General features: G+C 40.6%; 1 protein-coding gene across 1 annotated transcript in view; it reads left to right on the top strand.

Annotated features, from left to right (window-relative positions):
* LOC126457632 (E3 SUMO-protein ligase RanBP2) overlaps positions 1 to 13,433 on the top strand; it is a 302,750-nt gene that overhangs the window by 63,385 nt on the left and 225,932 nt on the right. The window contains exon 5 of the mRNA XM_050094102.1: positions 13,180 to 13,328. Within this exon, the coding sequence (XP_049950059.1) occupies positions 13,180 to 13,328 (149 nt within the window). The remainder of the gene's footprint in view (positions 1 to 13,179; positions 13,329 to 13,433) is intronic.

Here is a 13,433-nt window from a genome sequence, read left to right as displayed (position 1 = left end):
TGAAGATGCTGAGACCAAGGTTCAGTCTTCACAGTGGGTCAGGAAAAGTTCTCCATGGCCAAAAAGCTCATTAGGTCAGGTCAAATGTGAAAGCCATGCTGATAGTTTTCTTTGGCTCTGAAGGATAAGTTCATGATGAATTTGTACCACAGAAACAAACTGTTAATTGATGATATTATCGGCACTTGTCATGATGCCTGGGAGAAAATGTGAGCAGGAAATGGCCTGAAATGTGAGACAATTCATGGCTCTTGCATCACGATAATGCGATAATTCACCTGCACATTTATCCGATTGGTGCGTGACTATTGCACAGGAAACCAAATCACTGTGCTGCCTCATCCTCCAGATCTGGACCCTGCAGACTTTTATTTCCGAAGTTGAAAACCATTGAAAGGATGAAAATTTGCAACGATAGACAAGATCAAATACGCAGATGACACTTAGCGCGATCCAGCAAGAGACGTACCAAGACTCCTTCCGGCAGTGGAAACTGCATTGGAAGCAGTGTATCAATTGTGGAGGAGAGTATTTCAAAGGAGACCATGCACAATAAGTAAAAGGTAAGCACAGAAAAATATTGTGTACAAAGTTCTGGAATTTTTTGAACATACCTCATATGTTGTAAACTACGTAGTAAATAATTCAAACATTACTGTAAGTTGTGTTTTAAGGTATCTTAGAAATTTGGTTTCCATTAAAATGACCAACAAATTAAACAATATTGTTGAAATTCATATTGTCAACAAGTTATGGATGGAATCTGTCCTGAACATGGAACACTCCCCCTGATTTCGATCTGACTTGAGAATGAAGCAGAATAATTACAGTGCAATACTTAATAACAGTTGTTTTGAATACAACTGCAGAATTAGATTACGAACAGAACTTTCCATTGTTTACAATACCCCATTTAATCCACTTATGAATCTGCTCAAAACATAATAAAATATCTGTTCTTTCGGTGTTCATAACTTCAAATTCTGAATTGTGTAGTGACAAGATAGTAAGTGATAGTTTTTACACATACTCTATATATGGCACTGTTATCTTGCTACTGTAATAGTTGGTGGTGGTGGTGGTGGTGGTATGTCAGTTGTAAACCTCTGTTAGTATTACTTCCAAATACAGTATTAAATAGTGCCAGTCACAGTTTGTTAAGTAAATGTAGAAGAAACGTAGAATCACAGACAGGCACAATTAAAAAAAAAAAAAAAAAAAAAAAAAAAAAAAAAAAAAACTAATTATATGCTTTTTGCCAAAAGGCCTTCCGAAGTAAAAAGCACACAAGTTCACATAAGCGTAACTCGCACACACATGACCACTGTCTCTGGCCGCTGCAGCCAGACTGAATTGTAGCTGCACGTGGTGGGAGCAGCGAGCTGGTGGGTTGGTGAAGAGGCAGTGTGGGGGTGGAGATGAGATAGGGCTTGAGATGCAGTTTGGGGGAAGGGGGGGCGGCAGGAAGAAAAATATATTGAAGGGGAAAAGGACTACTGGGTGCATTGGTGGAACGGAAGTCTGTGTTGTGCTGGAGTGGAAGCAGAGAATGGGATAAGTAAGTGGAGGACCGGTACTAGCAAACGCCGAGACCAAGGGGGCTTACGGGAATGTGGGATATATTGCAGGGAGGATTCCCTCCTTTGCATTTCAGAAAAGCTGGTGTTTGTAGGTGGGATCCTAATGGTGCAGGCTGTGAATCAGTTGTTGGAGTGAAGCGCTTTGTGTTGCACGGCATGTTCAGCCACTGGATATCCAGCTGCCTCTTGTCCACAATGTATCGGTGACCATTCATGCAAATGTACAGCTTCTTAATCGCCGTGCCCACGCAGAAAGCAGCACAGGGTTTGCAGCTTGATTTGTTGATTACAGGACTGCTTCCACAAGCAGCTTTGCCTTTGGTGGGAAGAGAGATGCCTGTGAGGAGACTGAAGTAGATGGTGTTGGGACAGTGTATGGGATAGGTCTTGCATCTTCCTTTATTTCAAGGATATGAGGATATGAGCCTGAGCCACGAGGCAAGGGGTTAGAGGCAGGGATAGAGAAAGGAAGAATGACAGTATTGTATAGATTGGTGAGGTGGTGGAATACTGTGAGAGGGGTGGGAAGGATAGCAGCTAGAATATGCTTCATGGAGTGAGGGAGGGAGGGGAGGTAGGGAGCGCGAGAGAGAGAGAGAGAGAGAGAGAGAGAGAGAGAGAGAGAGAGAGAGAGGGGGGGGGGGGGAGGTGGTAGGTGACTGCAGAGACAAAAGAATGGGAGATCTGTTTCTGTCTAAGGTTGGGTTGATAATTTTGGTCTGTAAAGGCGTCAGTGAGACCCTGGTTCTATTCGGCAGAGGACTGCTTGTCACTGCATATGCAATGACCACAGGTGGCTGGGCTGTGTGGGACTTCATGGTATAAGATGGCAGTAGCTGTTGAAGTGGAGGTACTGCTTGTGGTCAGTAGGTATAATATGAATGGAGGTACTGGTGTATCCATACTTGCAGTGGAGCTCCACATCAAGGAAGGTGGCTTGGTGGGTTGAGGAGGATCAGGTGCAGCAAATAGGGAGATAGTGTGGAGGTTCTGGAGGAATGTGGATAGGGTGCACTCACCGTCAGCCCAGGTCATGAAGATGTCAACAATGAATGTGAAACAGGTCAGTGGTTTGGGATTGTGGGTGGTAAGGGAGGATTCTTGTAGAGGGCGCATGAATAGATCAGTGTAACATGGGGCCATGTGAGTGCCCATTGCTGTACAATGAATTTGTTTGTAGATGTTGCCTTCAAAGGAGAGGCAATTATGGGAGAGGCTATAGTTGGTCATAGTGAATTGGGTTTATGGACATGAGGAAGCATGTAGACGATAGGAGTGCAGGGATGAGGGGAGATGTGCACTCAGGGGAAAGGTTCTGGGATGGACCCAAGGATTCTGTGGAGGCACTGGAAATCTTGCTGGTTTTTTGGAATGGGGTCGCTGTGGGATGGTTTATAGATGGATGACTTCGATAGCTGATGGAGGCTCTCCACCCTGTGATCTGTATTGTTAAAGACACAGAGGTGGAGAGTTTGTTGGCTGTTAGGATTATAATGTTGGGATCAGTTCTAAGGTGGTGGATTATGGTCTGTTAGGTTGGTTTCCATGGCGAGTGGCGCCTTCATTTGATTCTCATTCCATCTGGTAAGTCTCCAATGACTCAAGGTACTGGGTGACTTTTCCAAACTCTTCCCATTTCCTAAAAATCGCTAGTCCTCCTCCTTCATCCCTCTTCCTTTCCCTTCAACCCTCCAATCAGAAAGAGTTACTGGCTCAGAAAGCTTGCAATTTCTTTGATCTTTACACGTGTGTGTTCTCCTGCTGCCACTTGGTGAATATGTTCTATCTGTCCAGTTATATTATCATCAAATACATCACAGAAAAATAACTTAAAACTAAGTTTTGCTCTCTAAATTGCTTTATGGTTTAGGATACATTGATTTGTCAGATGTCACTTGTTCTATATCAAAAATTCTGTGCTCAAGAATCTTAGCATTTGTGGGAAGCAGGAGTTGGCAAATGCTGTCCGTAGTTGAGCCTTTGGAGATAAAATATATAGCTGCTTCAAGAACATATTTCCTCCACCAACAAATCTATACCAAATTTGTGGCCGAGTTAGCCCTCTTTTAACTACATTCTATCGTAGATCCCTCAAACAAAAAACCATGCCCAGTTCTTGGAAAAAGGCACAGATCACACCAGTCTATGACAAGAAGTGATCTACAAAACTGCATTCCAATATCCTCGACATAGATTTGTTGTAGAATCTTAGAACATACTCTGAGTTCAAACAAAATGAGGTATATTGAAAAAGAATGACCTCAGTGCCAGGCAGCATCCTACATGTGAACCCAAATTGCACTTCTCTCACATTACATACTGAAAACTTTGGATCAAGGCAGTCAGGTAGATCCTGTTTTTCTTGATTTCAGGAAAGCATTTGACTCGGTACCACACCTGTACTTACTACCAAAAGTATGATCGTATAGGATATCAAGTGAAATTTGTGACTATTGAGTACCTTGTGTTGGGGAGCATGCAGCATGTTATCTTGGATGTAGAAGTAACTTCAGAAGTGGCCCATAGAAGTGTGTTGGGACCATTGCTGTTCATGTTGTGTATTAATGATATTAAAAGACAATATTAATAGTAAAATCAAACTTTTTGTAGAGGATGCAATTATCTGTAATGAAGTACTGTCTGAAAGTAGCTGTACAAGTAGTCAGTGTTGCAGGGATTGGCAACTTGCTTTAAATGTTGAGAAATATAAAATTGTGCACTTCACAAAACAAAAACACAGTAACTTGTACAAATACCTGGGTATTACAATTCATAGGGGTACGAATGATCACATAGTTGCAGTCGTGGGTACAGCAGGTGGTAGTCTTTGGTTTGTGGTATAATACTGGGGAAACATAATCAGTCTGCAAAGGAGATAGCGTACAAATCACTTTAAATGATGACTCTAAGAATACACAACTTCCTACATTTCACTCGTGTAGGGATCATGAGGATAAGATTAAAATAATTCCTGCATGAGCAGAGGCATTCAGTCAGCAATTTTTGCCCTGATCCACACATGAATGGAACAGGAAGAAATCCTAATAACTGTTATTATGGGACACACTCTCTACCATGCATTTCATGGTGGTTTGCAGAATGTAGATGTACAGTGGAACTTCAATTTTACATTTTTCGTGATTCTACGCCATAAATTCGTAGCCCCTGTGAAAAGTCCATAAGATCAATGCTAAAACTTCCCTGATTTTACATTTCTACCGAGTAAGGTTTACCTTGATTTTAAGTTCTTATTCAAATGAGTTAAAAATGGCACAAAAGGCAGATCGTTTGCACGACAGGTGACGGTGGAGTTAAGGGAATATTTTAGGCTGCTATGGAGAGGGGAAACATGAGAGAAGAAATACTGACCTAATACGCGAGCGGTGTTGTCAACAAATCTTGCAACATTTATCTTCATCACGCAATTATGATACAACTACCACTTGGTTGAAGTGCTAATGGAAAAACAAGACGGTCGAAGCAATGTGTTCCAGACCGAGCCAGCATGTGACGAAGGTGCCCAACCACCATTTTTTCTTGTGCCACTTATAACTCAGCCTAATCTCTTTGCATGTATTTTCGATGTTCTGTATTTAGCCACAATATCTATCGACAACCTTTTTAAGTTCAAGCACTGAGTCTCGAAGAACATGCTCGGTCATAATTGAGGAAACATCGCCCATTTCTCAACCTCCACTATTGGGTGGAGAAATGTAGGGTCCCCCTGAATAGGTCAGGCGTGCACTACACGCAGGAAGCGGCTACAAGGGTAGCGGAGTACATGTGGAGTGCACATGTGGGTTTTTTAGGTTAGAGAATACCCTCCCTAGGCCCGACAAGACGCCTCATGAGACGCGGCAAGGTAGGAGTAGGCAGAATGCAACAGGGAATAACAATATTAATGTGCTAATAATAAACTGCAGGAGGGTCTATAGAAAGGTCCCATAACTGCATTCATTAATAAACGGTCACAATGCCCACATAGTACTGGGGACAGAAAGTTGGCTGAAACCAGATGTAAACACTGATGAAATTCTAAACTCAGATTGGAATGTATACCGCAGAGACAGGCTGGACAGTGAAGGGGGAGGCGTGTTTATAGCGATAAGAAGTGCAATAGTATCGAAGGAAATTGACGGAGATCCGAAATGTGAAATAATTTGGGTGAAGGTCACTGTTAAAGCAGGCTCAGACATGGTAATTGGATGTCTGTAGGCCCCCTGGCTCAGCAGCTGTTGTGGCTGAGCACCTGAAGGATAATTTGGAAAATATTTCGAGTAGATTTCCCCACCATGTTATAGTTCTGGGTGGAGATTTTAATTTGGCGGATATAGACTGGTAGACTAAAACGTTCATAATGGGTGGCAGGGACAAAGAATCCAGTGAAATTTTTTAAAGTGCTTTATCTGAAAACTACCTTGAGCAGTTAAACAGATAACCGACTCATGGTGATGACATATTAGACCTTCTGGTGATAGACAGAACCAAACTATTTGGAACAGTTAACGCAGAACAGGGAATCAGTGATCATAAAGCGGTTACTGTATCGATGATTTCAGCTGTAAATAGAAATATTAAAAAAGGTAAGAAGATTTTTTTGTTTAGCAAAAGTAACAAAACTCAGATTTCAGGATACCTGATGGCTCAACACAAAAGTTTTGTTTTAAGTACAGATAGTGTTGAGGATCAGTGGACAAAGTTGAAAACCATGGTACAATATGCGTTAGATGAGTATGTGCCAAGCAAGATCGTAAGAGATGGAAAAGAGCTACTGTGGTACAACAACCGAGTTAGAAAACTGCTGTGGAATCAAAGGGAACTTCACAGCAAACATAAATATAGCCAACGCCTTGCAGACAAAAAAAAATTACGGGAAGCTAAATGTAATGTGAGGAGGGCCATGCGAGAGGCGTTCAATGAATTCGAAAGTAAAGTTATATGTACTGACTTGGCAGAAAATCCTAAGAAATGTTGGTCTTACCTCAAAGCGGTATGTGGATCAAAACAAAATGTCCAGACAGTCTGTGACAAAAATGGTACTGAAACAGAGGATGACAGACTAAAGGCCGAAATACTAAATGTCTTTTTCCAAAGCTGTTTCACAGAGGAAGACTGCACTGTAGTTCCTTCTCTAGATTGTCGCACAGATGACAAAATGGTAGATATCGAAATAGACGACAGAGAGATAGAGAAACAATTAAAATCGCTCAAAAGAGGAAAGGCCGCTGGATCTGATGAGATACCAGTTCGATTTTACATAGAGTACGCGAAGGAACTTTTCCCCCCTTCTTGCAGCGGTGTACCGTAGGTCTCTAGTAGAGTGTAGTGTTCCAAAGGATTGGAAAAGGGCACAGGTCATCCCCGTTTTCAAGAAGGGATGTCGAACAAATGTGCAGAACTATAGACCTATATCTCTAATGTCGATCAGTTGTAGAATTTTGGAACACGTATTATGTTAGGGTATAATGACTTTTCTGGAAACTAGAAATCTACTCTGTGGGAATCAGCGTGGTTTTCGAAAAAGACGATCGTGTGAAACCCAGCTCGCGCTATTCGTTCACGAGACTCAGAGGGCCATAGACACGGGTTCCCAGTTAGATGCCGTGTTTCTTGACTTCCGCAAGGCGTTTCATAGAGTTCCCCACAGTCATTTAATGAACATAGTAAGAGCATATGGACTAGCAGACCAATTGTGTGATTGGATTGAAGAGTTCCTAGATAACAGAACGCAGCATGTCATTCTCAATGGAGAGAAGTCTTCCGAAGTAAGAGTGATTTAAGGTGTGCCGCAGGGGAGTGTCGTAGGACCATTGCTATTCACAATGTACATAAATGACCTTGTGGATGACATCGGAAGTTCACTGAGGCTTTTTGCGGATGATGCTGTGGTATATTGAGAGGTTGTAACAATGGAAAGTTGTACTGGAATGCAGGAGGATCTGCAGCGGTATGACGCATGGTGCAGGGAATGGCAATTGAATCTCAATGTAGACAAGTGTAAGGTGCTGCAAACACATAGAAAGAAAGATCCCATATCATTTTTCTACAGTATTCAGTTAATTCCATAAATTATCTTGGAGTACGCATTAGGAGTGATTTAAAATAGAATGATCATATAAAGTTGATCGTCGGTAAAGCAGATGCCAGACTGAGAGTCATTGGAAGAATCCTAAGGAAATGCAATCCGAAAACAAAGGAAGTGGGTTACAGTACACTTGTTTGCCCACTGCTTGAATACTGCTCAGCAGTGTGGGATCCGTATCAGATAGGGTTGATAGAAGAGATAGAGAAGATCCAACGGAGAGCAGCGCGCTTTGTTACAGGATCATTTAGTAATAGCGAAAGCGTTACAGAGATGATTGATAAACTCCAGTGGAAGACTCTGCAGGAGATACGCTCAGTAGCTCGGTACGGGCTTTTGTTAAAGTTTCGAGAACATACCTTCACCGAGGAGTCCAGCAGTATATTGCTCCCTCCTATGTGTATCTCGCGAAGAGACCATGAGGATAAAATCAGAGAGGTTAGAGCCCACACAGAAGCATGCCGACAATCCTTCTTTCCACGAACAATACGAGACTGGAATAGAAGGGAGAACCGATAGAGGTACTCAAGGTACCCTCCGCCACACACCGTCAGGTGGGTTGCAGAGCATGGATGTAGATGCAGTAAATTGTTATTGACTGGTGACTTGTTAAGTAACTTAAATAGCCTGCACAGCCACCACACTACACTGTTGTTGTTGTTGTTGTGTTGTTGTTGTCTTCAGTCCTGAGACTGGTTTGATGCAGCTCTCCATGCTACTCTATCCTGTGCAAGCTTCTTCATCTCCCAGTACCTACTGCAACCTACATCCTTCTGAATCTGCTTAGTGTATTCATCTCTTGGTCTCCCCCTATGATTTTTACCCTCTACGCTGCCCTCCAATACTAAATTGGTGATCCCTTGATGCCTCAGAACATGTCCTACCAACCGATCCCTTCTTCTGGTCAAGTTGTGCCACAAACTTCTCTTCTCCCCAATCCTATTCAATACTTCATCATTAGTTATGTGATCTACCCATCTAATCTTCAGCATTCTTCTGTAGCACCACATTTCGAAAGCTTCTATTCTCTTCTTGTCCAAACTATTTACCGTCCATGTTTCACTTCACACTACACTAACATGTGTAAAATGAGCTCACCTACCGGGTGCATGGGGAGGGTGAGTGGCCCTTCAATGACGGGAGTGCGCAGGTATGGGTGAAAGCTTTTTGTGAAGTGCTTGAAATATAATTTTCATGCAGATGATGTGCTGTGAACAGAGATGTCACACAGAAATAGAACAAGGGTTATGTGATAGCACATTTTAAAGACCTTCTTGTTCAAATCTGATACGATACAGTTGCAACAACTACATACACTACTCTTGTATTCTTTGTTCATACTCATACCACACACTGTAGATCGTAAAGACTGATAGCAGTGATAGAGGGCACAAAGCGCAACTATAGCACCCAAGCTGTCCTTCAAATTTACGTGTCACGCAGTGTACAGAATTTCACTGAGCCAACTTTTAATAAGCCTGTAACATCAATTGGGGAAGTAAACTCATTTTTTCATGACTCTTTCTCTCACTAAGTCTAAAATAACACTTTAATGGTGGTGGGCATATGAAGTGCAGCTCGTAAGGAAAGCTTAAACAAAAACAGCATTGGTGACAGTTTGTTGTTCTGCGGATGTCTGCATTTATGCTTACGGTTTAACCACTTAGCTGCTTTGATGATTTTGGTTTAATTCAACATGTTCATCAATTTTTGCTTTTCTCTTGGTGAGCACAAAGGATAATCTCTCAAACGCGTGTTTTGAACGTATAATTTGTGGTTGTAGCTTGTTGCAAAATAGCCCAAATTCATTGTACCCAGATACCAATTCAAGTTTCTTGCCGAGTTTTTACTGCTGTTACACAGGTGTGATTTTTGAAGAACTGATGAAATTCATTACCACAAATGGTTGTATAAACATTGTAGTGTACATTTCATTTCCTTTATGTCAACAGATCTGATACAAACTATTGGAGAGAATTGCAATTTTTAATAATATATGCCAGTTACGTGTGTTTTTGCTTGCGTTTTTGGTTTGGGGGTTTTAACATTTTCCTCATTTCTGCATTTGCCTCAGTATTGTGTTTTTATAGTCTGGCCAGCACAAATATGTAAAATAGTTGATGTAAATCATAGTGCCACAATGTACCAGCTGCTGACATCACCTGAGCACTTAGTATCACAAATGCCTACACTATCACATCCACTTCTTCTTTTTTCCAGAATTACTTGGGAGTTACAATGTTAGGCATGTAATGGGGACCATTAGGGATATGACTGCCACGAAGGCCAAGGAATCAAGTGTGCACTCCGTGTGCACACTGGAAGGAGTCATTCCAGACGTGTAACTGGTGCTTCTGGGTGTTGTGAAGAGCACAGGATGCAGCCAACTGCAGATGGTGGCTTATGTCAGTATTAATGATTTGTCTCTCTTTGGACCTAAAGAGATTTTCACTATTTTTGGGAGGGTAGCTTAAGTGGTATAGACTCCAGTAGTGATTTGGGGATATGTAGGTGACCACACTCGTACAATTATAGTTGATGGGGACTACAGTATACACTTGATATGGTGCCGAAAAGACGTGTTTACAATCAATGGTAGGCATAAAATTTCGTCTATAATCTTACTGAATGCTTTCTCAGAAAATTGTTTTGTACAGTTAGTTCAGGAACTCACTCAGAGCGTAAATGGCTGCAGAAACATACTGGACCTCTTTGTGATAAATAATCCTAAGCAGATAGATAACATCCTGACGTATAGAGGGATTAGTGACCACAAGGTTGTTGTAGCTAGACTAAATATTGTAACATCCCACTTTGCACTTTCCTAAGAGACGATCTTCACTCCTTCCAATTTGGGATGTAATCGTGGACCGGATGTGGTTTGAACTCGCAGAAATAGTATCAATGGAAATTGATAGATTTATACCAAATAAATTAATGAGAGGGCATACTGATGGCCCTCCTCTCCCCCTGCCCATGGTGCACAAAACAGTTCAGAACAATATTGCAGAAGCAACAAAAAGAGCATGCTAAACTTAAAAGCACACAACCCCACCTTCCCCCTCCCAGATTGGCAAATCTTAACATAAGCTTGAAAGCAAACTTCAATGTGACATGCTTTTAATAGTTTCCACAGTGAAATTCTCTCCCAAAATCTGGCAGAAAACACGAAGTGTTGCTCATTGTATATAAAGTACACCAGTGGCAAAACACAATACCTTCACTGCACAGTAAAAATGTTACTGATGACGTTGCCATTAAGGCATTATTACTAAACACGGTTTTCCGAAATTCCTCTACAGGAGAAGACAAAATAAATATTCCAGATTTCGAATCAAGAACAACTGCTAACATGAGCAACTTATGTAGGTATCCTTGGTGTAGCAGAGCAGCTTAAATTACTTTAATATCAGCAAAACCTCTGGTTCAGATTGTATACCAGTCAGGTTCCTTTCAGAGTTGTTGATAATAGTAGCTCCACACTTAGCAGTCATATACAATAGCTCTCTTGTCGAAGGATCCATACCCAAAAACTGGAAAGTTGCACAGTCACACCAATACATAAGAATGGAAATATAAGTAATGTGCTGAATTACAGGCCCATAGTGCTAATGTTTATTTACAGTATGATTTTGGAACATTTACTGTGTTCAAGCATTATGAATTACCTTGAAGAAACAGATTTATTGACAAATAGCCAACATAGATTTAGAAAATATTTTCTTGTGAAACAGATCTAACTCTTTATTCTCACGAAGTAATTAGTGATATTGAAGGGGGATGTGAAGTTGATTTCATAGTTTGGTTTCCAGACAGCCTTTGACGCCATTCCTTCCAAGTTACTTAGTCAAATTGCGTGCTTATGGACTATCATCTCAGTTCTGTGACTGGATTTCTGATTTCCTGTTGGCAAGATAACAGTTCATAATAATTGACAAAGTCATAGAGTAAAACAGAAGTAATGCCTGGTGTTCACCAAGGAAGTGTTGTAGGCACTTTGCTGTTCCTGATATATATAAACAGTTAAGGAGATGATCTGAGCAGCCCTGTTAGCTTTTATGGCGGAGCATGCTGACACTTATCATCTTATAAAGTCATCGGATGATCAAAACAAATTGCAAAATGATTTAGGAAGATATCTGTGTGGTGTGAAAAGTGGCAGTTGACACTAAATAATGGAAAGTGTGAACTCGTCCACATGAGTATTACAAGGAATCCACTAAAGTTCTATTACACAGTAATTCACACAATTCTAAAGGCTATAAATTCAACTAAAACTTATCAATTAGAAATACAAATAAATTGGAATGATCTCGTAGATAACATTGTGGGGAAAGCAAACCAAGGAATGTGTTTTATTGGCAGAACACTTTAAAAAATCCAACAGGTCTACTAAAGAGACAACTTACACTACGCATTTTCACCCTTTTCTGGAGTATTGTTTTACAGTGTGGGATATGCATCAGATAGGATTAATGGAAGATGTTGAAAAAGCTCAAAAAAGTGCAGCTCGTTTTGTATAATTGCGATATATGGGAGAGGGTGTCATGGACATGATTCACAAATTGGGGTGGCACTCGTTAAAACAGGCGCATTTTGTTGCAATAGGATTATCTCATTAAATTTAATCACCAACTTTCTCCTCGGAGTGCGCAAAAATATGTTGTTGCCGCCCACCTATATAGTGAGGAATGAGCATCATATTAAAATAAATCGGGGCTAGCATGGGAAGATTTATACGTTCATTTTTCCCACATGATATCCAGGAGTGGAGTGATAGAGAAATATCTTGAATGTCGTTGGATGAATCCTCTAACAGGCACGTAATTGTGATTTGCAGAGTAATGTTGTAGATGCAGTGTGTCCAGAGTTAGCAAGGGATGGTCAAGAAAATGACAACATATGCTCAGTGAAGGTTCTCTAGAGATTTTGCTGTGTTTCACAGTCTCGAGTTCCATGCATCTACGTTTTATTCTGTACATTTTCTGTTATTCACTTATCTTTCATCATGGCATTTCCTCAATCTTTCCCTATCTGTTGTAATCCAGTAAACAGGTTTCTTTGTCCATTTTCCATTCTTCCCAGGTGCTTGCCACACTCATCAACTTCTCACGCTATGCTGTTTTGACCTCCACCCTCTATTGTGTGTTTTACTGGATTTACACTTTTTCCACTGTTGCTGAGTGCCAATCCTCACTCCACCCATCAATCACCCACAACCACTTACATTTGAGTCGAACTTGTGAAATACATAATTAAGACATGACTAATCTGCTTTAGTAAACAAAGGAACAAAGATGTTCACACCTCATGAGAAGTAAGTATGTGTAAGTTTTTTTGCTACATTTATATTGTTTTTCAGCTTGCAGTTTGGAGCAGAGTGAAGTAAAAGTTATCTTGAAAATTTCTGATATAGCTGTATATACTAAAATTTATTTTTTATTTTTATAGTATATTATTTTATTTTATTAATTTTGCATTACTTCAGTTAACAGTAGTTTCATTTTTGTTTTACAGGCATATGCAGAGAAATACTCTGATATTTGTGGATGGGAATTTTACCTGTATTATACATCTGTTCAAGAGAAAAAGGCATATTTAAGCTTAGGTGAAAACCATGCTATGCTCCACAAAACTGTTGCAGATTGTGTGCAAGTTCTCTTCAGGTAATTAAATTTCTTAATATTAGCCTGCAGTTAGGAGTGTGCTGTACCTATGAGAATACAATCTTGTTTATGGTGTATATTAACAGACCATACAATAGCAAAAGT

The sequence above is a fragment of the Schistocerca serialis genome, chromosome 2 (assembly GCF_023864345.2).
Source record: "Schistocerca serialis cubense isolate TAMUIC-IGC-003099 chromosome 2, iqSchSeri2.2, whole genome shotgun sequence".
In the NCBI taxonomy this organism is placed as follows: Eukaryota; Metazoa; Arthropoda; class Insecta; order Orthoptera; family Acrididae; genus Schistocerca; species Schistocerca serialis.
The sequence above is the reverse complement of the archived record's forward strand: the minus strand, read 5'-3'. Positions and strand labels throughout refer to the sequence as shown.